Below are 12054 nucleotides of genomic sequence, written 5' to 3' on the forward strand. Positions count from 1 at the left end.
TCTCTCTTGGGAGGATGAAAATCCTCCATGTACAGGGATCAGCATGCCAAGTTAATATGCAGTCCTAGAACAAGCAAGAAAGGGAATCTTGGGAAATGGGGCTGGGGAGAATCTCAAGAACACATTCAATTCATCCCATGCTCTGGAGTCAGGATCAAGCAATGGACCTTTATATCTCCTCTGAAGGTTGGCTGGCTTGCTGGAGATGCTACAGACAGTCAGTGGCTGAAACAACCTGTCCTGTGTCTTCCCAGAGTTCACACCAGCCAAATGCTGCAGACCCTCTCAGCCTTGTGGGTTACACAGAGCCAAGGGAGAATTTCTGTGAGACACCAGGAAATCACCTCTCCCCTTAAAGAAAGTTGTGGCTGCCCCATCCCTGGAAGTGTTCAAGGCCAGGTTGGATGGGGCTTGGAGCAACCTTATCTAGTGGAAGGTGTCCCTACCCATGGCATGGGGTGGAACTGGATGAGCTTAAAGGTCCCTGTGATCCTGTGATCCTGCTCTGAGCTTGGATTCCTGATCCTGCTCTGCTTCCACTGCTGCTATGCTGTCAAAAGCTTTTACACACTAAGGAAGGCTCAATCACTGCAACTTTCAACACCACTTTCACTGCTCTCTGCATGATGATGCTGTCAAAACCCATCCCAGTTCCCCAAAGCAAACACATGGTTTTCCTTGTGTCCTCCCTCCACAGGGCTGCTTGCCAACACACCCCTCTCTGGGAATCCTCTCTGAGTTGCCATAGCTACTGACTCTAACAAGCTCTGCTGCTTGGCTGAGACCGGTGCCTTCATCCCCTGGATGCACAGGGTACCTGGCTGGGGGCTATCACCCAGCCATGGCAAACCCAACCCAGGGCTTTCATACTTTTCATGGGCAACCTCCAATCCCACCTTTCTTCCCTCATCTCAGATCTTCTGCACATCCATCTATATCCAAGTAACAAGAGCACAAAACATGTTCAAAGTCCCAATGTGCAACCCAGCATGCTGGTGTCCACAAATCCAGCACACTGGAATAATCAGGCCTTGTCAGCTAGTTCCCTCCCTAGTTTTAGGAACTTCACTGATAGTCTGCTCTGATGCACTGGTGGAAGTGTGGCTCAGGCTGCAAAAGAGTTTGCAAGATACCAAGGGTCCTTTCAACTTCCTGCTGAGGCTCACGGTGATGGAACTACACAGTCAAAATGGATGTGAGAAGGGAGAGGAGCCACCTGTGCAGTGAAATGGTATCCTGAGGGCATCTGCAAATTTTCCTTTAAGGTCTCGTCCAATAAACCAACCAACAGCCCGACTGCTGCCTAAACCTGGGAATGGGCCCGGTCAGGGTTCACACCCCTGCCTGTGTTTCCAGCCCATCAGTGTGTGATGCTGATTCCTTTCAGGCAAAGCTCCCTGCACAAGAGCAGACACGCAGCCTCCTTCAGGGTGAAAGGCAAAGTGAAATTTGGGAGGGAGCCTGAAGCTCAGCTGTCAGGTCTGAAGAATTTCCTTCTCCGGCATCTGGATAACCTCTCCTTTTCCCATTCATCCAGCACAAAGACACTGTTAGCTCTCACAGGGTGTTTATCTGCCCAGCCTTGCAGATGCTGTCTTAGAAAACAGATTTTTCACTGGAATACTTTGCAAGGTTGCTGGTGCCTGATTAATGGTGCTTGGTTGCTGCTTTTCTTTTCTTGTGTTTTAAAAGGGTTAAATATGTGTGACACTGTGTGGGTTCTTTGCTGCTCAGAAAGGGGAAAAAAATAGAAGGCGATGGTCTTAAAAAAACTAGTGGCCTTCTGTAGTGAAGCTATATACTAATCAATCAAATTATTTAATCCCAGAATGTCTTGGAATGGGAGGGACCTTAAAAATCATCTTGTTCTGACCCCCTGCCACAGGCAGGGACACCTTCCACTAGACCAAAACCCTGTCCAACCTGGCCTTGAACACTTCCAGGCATGGGGCAGCCACAGCTTCTCTGGGCAACCTGTGCCAGGGCCTCACCACCCTCACAGGGAGGAACTTCTTCCCAATATCTTACCTAAATTTCCTCTACTTCAGTTTGAACTCATTCCACCTTGTCTTGTCACTACAGTTCCTGATGAATAGTGCCCCTCTGGCTTCTTGTAGGCCCCTTCAGACACTGCAAGGTGCTGTGCGGTCTCCACGCAATATTCTCGCCTGCAGGCTGAATCACAGCTCCACCAAAAAACAAACCAACCACACAAAACCCACCCAGCCACCCACAAAAACCCAAACCAAAACTATCAAACAACTAAAAAATAGTTTAAAATTAAAACTAAAAAAATTTTTAAATTAAATTGGATTTTAAAATTAATTCTTAAAAATGTAAAATTTTATTTTTAAATTAAAATTTTTAAAACATTTATAATTTTTTTTTAAGAATAACAGCCTCCCTGCCTTCTCAGCACCAAAACCTCCTATTCCGTAGTGTTAACAGCACAGCTTGCAGCCAACTCACCAAAGCAGCAATAGTCTCCATATGCACACTGTGTGTGCAAAGTGCTGTGGGGTCCCCACAGCTGGAGGCAATTTTTGATCAAAAAGAAATTACTAACTGGAAGAAAAGTTTGCCATATAATGAGCTATTAATCAAAATAAAGCAGTTATTAATAGAAAGCAAAATGTGCTTGCAATAGAACTCTTGAAGTGCTGGATTTGGGGAGGAGATATGAGTTGGAGGCTAAAGGATTAACTTGGTGAACAGCCCAGTTTTTGTGTATAGTATTTTAATAATATATAAAAATAGATATAAATGTATATAAACATATGATATAAAATATTAGTATATAAAATATATTAATCTAAAAATAAATAATATATAATTACAAATATATATATTTCCTTCCAATGTCCTTTATATAATAATACATATATATATATATGAATGACATTGGAAGGATATCCAGAATACTGAGTTTTACATCATGAGAATTAAAACTTCCATCCTATAAAACTTCCCTAAAATGGCCCTTTCCCTCCTGGCTGGTGTTGATCATGGTAGCAGAAGAGCACCCATGCTTACTACAAATTAGTTGTAGTTGATCGCTCTCCTCTTTATTTACTCTTTGTGTTACAGTGGTGACTTGAAGTCACCAAGTAAAAGTGGCATCTGCCCTACAACATCAGCTCCTGCATCCCAAAGAAGCCGGTGGTCTCACCAGACACAGAAGTGTGTGGAAGGGGAGGAGGAGAGATGTTTGACATGTCCTTTGACATGATAACTGACTTAACAGACAAAAGAAATGTGGAAAACTATTGGGTTTCAGCAAAGCATTTTATCCAGGGCCATGTGGGAAATTCTTAATTAAGCCAGTGAACATGAACATTAGCAGAATGGAAAACCAGGCAAGGAAAATGACAGTGATGAGTGTTGGAAGGCTGAGCAGCAGCCCAGAAGGAGGTTAGCAGTGTTTAATATTTTTAAGGTTGACTTTGGCACAAAAAAAGTAGGGCAACACTGATGGGACCTCCTAATGACACAATGTAATATGCAGCACCAATGTGCAGGAGGATCAGGAAATCACAGAAGAAGGAGGGGATTGACCTTGACTGCCATGTTGAAAATGGAATGAAAATTAGTAGTTAGTTCTAGGCTTGGTACTAATCACCAGGATTTTTTGTTATGGCGTGTGACTGCCTAAGAAGGAGAACAGTATGGACATCCTTGTTATCAAAGAGTAAATGAGGGATCCATAATGAATCCATGATGCCCACAAATATGGCTCATGAGTCTTCAGTAGAAATGGGGACCTCATCTCCAAAGGGCAATAGTCTGCATCTCCGTTTAAGAAACAGATTTCATCTAGGAAGAGCTAGAGAGAAAAGGCTGATACCCAGGAAGTAAAAATTTTTACTTCCTAGCTACAGAGCCAAACAATGTGGATACTGTACTTGGAGACACTGAGCAGTGACATTTGGACAGGAGAAAGTCACTAAGTATGCCAATAAAACAGAAAAAAAAAAAAAAAAGAGGTAAATAAACCAAATAAAACAGCAAACTACAACCTCTCCATTGATCCAGACTGGAAATGAGTTGCAAATTATCAAAGACTGAGGTCTTGGCACAGCCTTCCTGCTGGCATAATGCAGCTGAAAATTCTGCATTTCTGAGACAGAGCCTTGGGTGTTACTCATAAAGACTAAATAACAAACCAGATAATTGCACTTCAAGGTTCAGAGGGTCCCATTCAGCCCTATGTGCCTAAAGGTCTCTCTGAGGTGACCCAGCTGAGCAAAAGCAGATGAACAGATTCTCAAGTATGTTGACTCCATCACCTGAATGCCACTTCCACCGATTCCTCCTGCTCCACCCAGTCCTAAGGCATGCACAGACCAGTTCCAGCTTGCACACAGTCAAAGCAGCAAAATTCAGTCTTGCCTACACTGCTGAGAACCTCCCCGTTGGCTTTTGGGGCTGGATGTTGTCCACCTTAAACTGATTGCAGGGAATACACTGCCACATACTCCAGCTTGGAGCTACCTACCCCCAAGTGTCCCAAGCTTGGAGACACCACCAGTCTTTCTCAGCTGATGGACTATATCCAGAGGAAATCAAGAGCATGGTAGAATAGCTCTCTGCCTGCATGTTGTCGTTTGACACTGGCCAAATGCCAGGCACCCACAACAACTACTCACTCACCCTCCCCTGCTACAACTGGGCAGAGGAGAGAAAAAAAATTAAAGGGTTCATGAGTTGAGGTAAGGTCTGGGAGAAAACACTCCAAGGGCAAAACAGGCTCAACTTAGAAGTACAAAGTGAATTTATTAATAACAAAGCTGGAGGGGGATAATGAGAAATAAAATAGCCCTTATAAACACCTTTTTTCCCCAACCCCTCCCTCCTTCCCACCGACATCGCAGGGAGATGGGGGGTGGGGGCTTTGGTCAGTTCATCACCCAAGATCTTATTCCACTGCTCAGGGAGAAAAGTTCTTCCCCTGCTATGCCATGGAGTCCCTTTCCACAGGAGACAGTTCTCCATGAAATTTTCCAGCATGGTTCCAATCTCACGAGCAGCAGTCCTCCCAGAACTGCTGCAACGGGAGTCCCTCCCATGGGCAGACAGTCCTACCAAAACTGCTGCGGTGTTGGTCACTCTTCCATGGGGTGTAGTCCTCCAAGGACAGGCTGCTCCAGCCTGGAAGCAGGGGCCCTCTCTCTCTCCACCCAGTCTCCCAGTGCATCACAGCCTCCTCCAGGCATCCACCTGCTCTGGCATGGGCACCTCCCCCACTGGCTGTGGGTGGATTTCTGCATCCCCCGTGGATCCCCATGTGCTGTAGGGGGACAGCTGCTTCACCATGGTCATCACCACGGCCTGCAGAGGAATCTCGTCTCTGGCACCTGGAGCACCTCCTCCCCCTCATTCTCCACAGACCTTGGTGTCTCCATGTTTCCCTCACATGTTCTCACCTCCTCCTCTTCTCTGGCTAGAAAAAAACTGTGCCCCACTTTGTTTTTGATCTTCTTCTTAAATACATTATCACAGAGGCATTACCACCATCTCTAACTGGCCCAGCCTTGGCCAGCAGCATGTCCATCTTCAGAGCCATCAGGGATTGGCTCTGCCGGACACAGTGGAAGTTTCTAGCAGCTTCTCACAGAAGCCACCTCTGTGGCCTCCACCCTCTCCCCCACTACCAAAAACTAGGCCATACAAAACCAACACAGCCTGCATCATCCATCTCCATGCTCTTTGTGTCTTAGTGAACACCAGGGTCATTAGTTACTCGGGCAGCCAGTCCCTGTCGTCTCAGCAGACGTCATGTCTCCTCCTGCTGCTAAAGGTATGTATCAAGTGACCCCTGAGACAGAGCTCAGCCTTAGCCAAAGCTGCCAAACACCTCTCTGAACAGCCTTTTCTGGATAGAAGAAAACATTCTGCCCCTTTCCTTCCACCTGAGAAGAAAATCGGACCCATCTGCCTACGCAGTTACTTTAATAAACACTCTCATAGCCGAAACAACAAGGATTTGGAGAATGGTATCTCCCAAGGAATGTTCTCTGGCAGTGGAGTCTGGGATAGCCCTCAGTCATGCTATTAAACCTCTTTAACCTCTAAAACCAAGGTGGTTGCATCCAAACTGCTTGTAGGGATAAGTTCTTAGCTTGGGAGTGGGTGCTACCAAACTCAGTGTGAGAAGAGGGCTAGAGACAGTTCCAAGCACTAGAGTGAACATGATGTTTCCACACCCAGAAACATGTCCTGGGACTCTAATTTACTAGTACAGACATAGCCTACAGATCTGATCAGAAATTTCAGAAGGCAATGGAAAATTTCCCATCTTACAGCATAAGCAGTGCTATTAGCATTCTCACTAAGATAGGAAATGTCCTTCACTGGAGATTTTCAAGAATAGGTTAGATAAAATCACAGAAACACAGAACGGCTTGGGTTGGAAGGGACCTTAAAGCTCATCTTGTTCTGACCCCCTGCCATTGGCAGAGATACCTTCCACTAGACCAGGTTGCTCCAAGCCGTGGCCAGCCTGGCCTTGAACACTTCCAGGGATGAGGCAGCCACAGCTTCTCTGGGCAACCTGTGCTAGGGCCTCAGCACCCTCACAGGGAAGAATTTCTACCCGATATCCCATCTAACCCAGCCCTCTGGCAGTGGGAAGCCATTCCCCCTTGTTCTGCCCCTCCAGGCCCTTGCTCAAAGTCCCTCTCTGGCTCTTGCAGCTCCTTTAGACACTGGCCTAAAGGTATCCCCAGAGCCTTCTCTTGTCTAGTCTGAACACCCCCAGCTCTCCCAGCCTGTCTCCAGAACAAGGAGAAGTATGAATTTCCTGCCCGTGTGTATCTTGGTCCAGCCTTCCTGTGTGGGCATCCCTCCCTAAATTATCTCTGCTGTATCTCTGAAAAACCACACAGCAAGTCTCCAGTGCTGACTCATTCATCTCTATAGCTACTACAAATCCTCATTTGCTCCACATCTTTAGTACCTCCAGGGTTTGAGATGAATGACAGAACATTAGCAACAGGCAATTCATTAATACAAGAGGCAGTCCAAAATTTTCCATTGAAGCCTTTATTGTTTTGTTTCCTCTGCTAGGAAAGGAAGTTGGTGGGATGGAAAAAATAATTGGTTTGGTAAAAAAAAAAATCTGGTTTCACAATATTACTTCTCAGGGGTAAATGCATTTTCTTAGTACTCATTTGGACACCTTACAAAGGGGGGTAAGTGGTTCCTTTCCCTTTTGTATCTTTTTTCTTCAGGGAATAAAGGTAACAAGAGAAGGCAGAATGTAAGACAAAGGAGAAGGGGGGGAAAAACACCCAAGAAACAACTAATTCTGGCATTTTTCCACAATTTCCAAATAAAAAGGGAAAGCATTCATTCATTCCTTCTTTTATTTTTGCCAAATGTGCTTCTAATTGTTTCACATCCACCAGCAAATGCCACTGTCTGCACATTTTGTCGCCTGCTCCCTCTGGTCCCAAACCCCCAGGGTCAAGTCCAGCCTTTGGTGCAGCAGGGAGAAGTGCTCTGCCCATCCTGTCCAGAAGTTCAGGGGCAGAAATCCCCTTACCCAATACAGATAAAGCCCTCAATGATGCCACCACATCACAAATTGAACAAGAAACAGCTCCATCCACCACCAGCGGCTTTTCAAGCTGACCTGACTGAAGGATTCCCTGGTCCTTGGTCCCTCAGGGTCCATGGACCACCCTGAGAAGCAGGACCACAGGGAAGAGGGGGGGTGAAGGAGATGTAACCTGCCTTGGTTACCTGTAAACTTGGGCAGCTCCTGTGCTGGGGAGGGAAAATGAGACAAGAAGTCTCTCAGTGCTGGAATCTGTGTCACGCCAAGCCACATCCAGTGACAGCAGTGGGAATAAGTACATAAATAAATCCCATGTATTAGTGAATAGTTAATAAATTATTGTTAATAAATATATCAATATAAATAATGTAAATACTATGAATAAGATAAAGAAATACTAGAAATATTGGAAATAAATCCTATTTATTCTGTAGGATCCCTGGGCACAGGAAGTCTCTGGCAGACATCCACAGTCCTGCCACTCTGGCCTCACCGAAGGCTTCTGGCTCAAATGCTAATACAAACAAATCATTCATCCCTCTGGCTGGGAGGAACCTCCATCTTCCATGGACATCACCATCTAGTGCCACCTCTGCTCTCTAACTCTGGGCAGACCTGGGAGGAGATCACAGGCACATGGTCTTTGTGATATTCATCTGTCTTAGTATACAGAGGTTAAAAAGTCCCTTTAGCATGGACTTTCCCCATGACCTTGGGTGAGTTGCTTACTCTATCCCATGCTCTCAGGTATTCCTCACATGGAAATAATACCCAGTGGGACAGAGCGAGCTTAAAAACTATTGCTGGTCTGCTCTTTTGATTTCACCAAGGAATTGTTTCCCAACCTTGGAGACACTGATTTGCAGCAGTGGCAGAGGACTGTAAGGAAATCTCCCCCTGACTCTCTGCTGATGGGGAGCCTTCATCCATGCACTAGGAAGAAAAGCCCCATGTGAGCCGTCCTTGCTCCTCTCTAGCAAAGAAGTCATTAGGAGGTAATTTTGGGCTGCTGCACGGCCCACAAGGTTGTCCCAATACACTGTGGAGTCTCCATCCTTGGAGATGTTCAATATCCACTCAGTATGTCAGCAGCTAGGTTCTTGGCAGTAATAAAGATTTGGAGAATTTGGTTTTTAAAAAGAACCCAAACAATAAACAACACTTATAAGATGCCTAATTGGAACAGAAAAGAGAACAATTAGCCAAAACATCACTTATGCATTAATGAAGAGGTGCTTATGTTTTTGGGCTGAGCGTCAGAGCAAACATTTCTCCTGCAATATGCGGCAAGGGAAGAAAAACATGGAAGTGGGAGAACACTTTTCCAAGTGGAAAGAAAAGCCCTAAGAGTATCGTGAAAGCCAACAAGCAACACAAAGAAAGCTGAATCCTTCTAGTTCTTCTTAGGTTTAACATCCCAGCTGACCCAGCCTTGGGGAGGAATCCTAGCCCAGTGCCTTAGGAATTTGTTGGAGCAGACTGGAGGGATAGGAAGCTGAGCTATCTGTATTTAAATATGCAAATAAGTCTAATTATCCTTTGTAGCAGCAGAAGAGAAGCAACACAAGGGCTCTCCAGTTCCAGGAGAGCTTTCTGCTTTAGCTCTGCCATCTCCAGCATGAACACAGACCTTGCAAAGTGAGCAGACAAAAAGCTCTCAGAGTCTCTCAGATCACAGCAGATTTACGGGCTGTGTTACTCCTGGAAACCCCTTTCCCCACACTCTCCACCCCTGCAAAACAGAGCCCCCAAAAATCCCTGGCCATTTTCTTGTGTCTCAGCCAAGCACCACCATCACACCTGGATGCACCTGAGCCTCCAGCATCAGCCAGTGAGAGCTAGAGCTGATGCCAAATGACAGCAAAAATCAAGACCTTACTGCTTCAACTGTTTCCCACTCAGGAAGGGGGGAAAGCAGATGACTGTCAGCTTTGCTGTGCCACCAGTGGAACAGAGGAGTCAAGTCCCAGCTTCATCTTAAATATGCATGAATGTACTACCTGTTTGATGGCCAGGTGTCACCTCTAAATCTCCCCAACGAGGAAAATAAATCATTCAAGGCATGAACACTTCAGCATTCACACAGCTATAGGGAAAAGCAAAAAGGCTGCCATCACACTTTTGTCACCGCAACCCCCAGCTTTGCTCTCTGCCACCTCCACCCTGGTCTCAGCAGCGGTGGGCTCTGCCAAAGAAAGTGCTGGAAAACACAACTGCAGCAAACCCTCCTTGCAAACGTACATGCAGGACAACCACCCCATCACTTTTGTTTTTGCATTCCCAACACATTGAACCCCTTGACACGGAGAGAAACAACAGCAGCAGCTCACTGCAATGAGTTTCATGCTCTGAATCCCAAACAAGGTCTACTGCTGAGCTGAAATAAAGGCATCCATTTCTAGTTGGCTGGGGAGGTGGGGGGGGGGACGACGACAGAAGGATGTGTCATCCCCTGCTGCGCTGCGTTAAAACATGGCAGCATCTGAAGGCTGCCCCACCCAAGCGGCCTAGGATGCGCGTTCCTCATCCTGGCACATCCCCCACCGCCGGGATGCTTTGTCTTGAGGGTGGGCCAGACTGGGATGCTTCCTGGGACGCTCCTGTGTGTGGGGCACCCCACTCGTGCATGGGACCCCTGGGATGCCGGGGGGTTGGCTGCAGCATGGCAGCCAAGGATGTGCTTGGAAAGGACCAGAGGCGACTTGCACATCCTAAGGAGGTGACCCCAAACATCACCCCTGTGGAAATCCAAGGTGGTGGGTGTCTGAATTTTGGAATGCAGTGGAGGGAGGGGGACACAGAGAAACTCAAACCTGCTGCCAAACCCCCGACAAAAAGTGTTCATGTATTCACTACCTGCACAATACCTACTGCCCCATCATCGATCCCCAGAGAAATGAGGAATTTAAGGATACCTCCCCCCCGGCAGGAAATCTGCAAGCCTCCCTGGAATGTTTCACAGCCTCACTCCCAAGGTGGGATGCTCCTCCGGGGATGCGCAAAGGGGGACTGGATAAGAGCTGGCAAGGGGCCGGCAGGTTGGGGATCTAGATGGATGGGAGGCAGGGGGAGATGCCCTCTCACCTGTAGGACGAACTGACCCCCGCCGCCACCTCCTCTTTGATCTGCCTGTTGACAGCATCGGCAGCCGCCCGGCCTCTACTCGGCTCCGCCGGCTGCCCACCCGCCTCCTCCACCTTCTTCCGACCCTTCTCTCTCCCATCCCCGGGCCGCACTGTTTTGGGATGCTCATCCTCCACCTCGGGGTGTTCCTCCTTCTTTTCGGGAGCGAGGTGCACCTTCCGCCGCTTCTCCTGAGCCGGTTTCTCCGGGGGATCGCGGTCCAGGGCCAGGACGGGGGAAGGTCCCGGTTTGGGGATCCAGGGATGATCGCCCCTCTTGGGGATGGGCCAGGCACGGAAATCCTTCTGGTACTGCGTCTCCTTCTCGAAGGGAGTGTCCGAGGGCTGGTACTCACTCTTGGGCTTGCAGCTCGGCTCCGGCCGCTGCACCTTCCAAGGCTTGTAGTCGTGCCGCATGACCGAGTCGGCCGGGGGAGAGGCGTGCGGGGCCGGGCCGGGCCGGGCGGGACCGGGAGCCGGCTCACCCCCTGCGGCCCCCGCCGCCCCCTCGCCGCCGGGCTGGGTCTCGATGGGGGCCGCGGGGCGCGGCGGGGGCGCGGGGGCGGAGGGATGCTCGGTGGCCTCCGAGTATTTGGTGAAAACGAGGGGGACGGCGATGTCCGCCTTGTCCAGCTGGTTCCAGAAGCGGGCGATGCAGCACGCACGGGTGATGCAGGGCCACGCCATGGCGGCCCCGCGCCGGGAACGACCGCTCCGCGCTCCGAACACCGCACTGCTCTCCACACCGAGCTCCGCGCTCCGCCCCGCCCCAGGTGGGCGGGGCGTGGGGGCGGGGTTTGCACACGCACAGGGGCAAGGCACGCACACGCGCAACACATCTGCACATCAATGCACCTACACACACGTGTGATACATGGCTATGTGTGTGCCCACACCTGCACAGCCACACAGCTGCACACACACGTGAGACATGGCTATGTGTGTGCACAGACCTGCACGGCCACACACACTTGCAAACACGTGTGAAAAGCACTCAGACATGTGTGCACACATATGCTTGATCCCAGGCCTACACACACGTACACCTGCACATACATATGTAAGACATGCCCATGTGTGTGTGCACACACCTGCACTGCCACAGACCTGCACAGCTGCACACCTGAACACACACGAGAAGACACACCCATGTGGCCCATGTGTGGACAGACCTGCATACTTCATACACACCTGGACACACACACGTGCACAATCACACACCTGCACACACATATGCCAGACATGCAAACCCAGCACACACTTCTGTGTGTGTGCACACATGCATGGTCACACACCTGTACACACATGGGCAAGTCACATACATGCATGTATCAACACATCTGCATGCTTGGTCACACACCTGTACACATATGT

General features: G+C 48.6%; 1 protein-coding gene across 1 annotated transcript in view; it reads right to left on the minus strand.

Annotated features, from left to right (window-relative positions):
- The window catches only part of MAP6 (microtubule associated protein 6), a gene marked incomplete at both ends in the record, with an annotated part of 56147 nt that extends 44780 nt beyond the window's left edge, over positions 1-11367 (minus strand). Inside the window, one exon of the mRNA XM_082279502.1 lies at positions 10643-11367. Within this exon, the coding sequence (XP_082135628.1) occupies positions 10643-11367 (725 nt within the window). The remainder of the gene's footprint in view (positions 1-10642) is intronic.
- Positions 11368-12054: the final 687 nt, after the last annotated feature.

Source organism: Coloeus monedula (assembly GCF_965178545.1).
Source record: "Coloeus monedula genome assembly, chromosome: 3".
Classification (NCBI taxonomy): domain Eukaryota; kingdom Metazoa; phylum Chordata; class Aves; order Passeriformes; family Corvidae; genus Coloeus; species Coloeus monedula.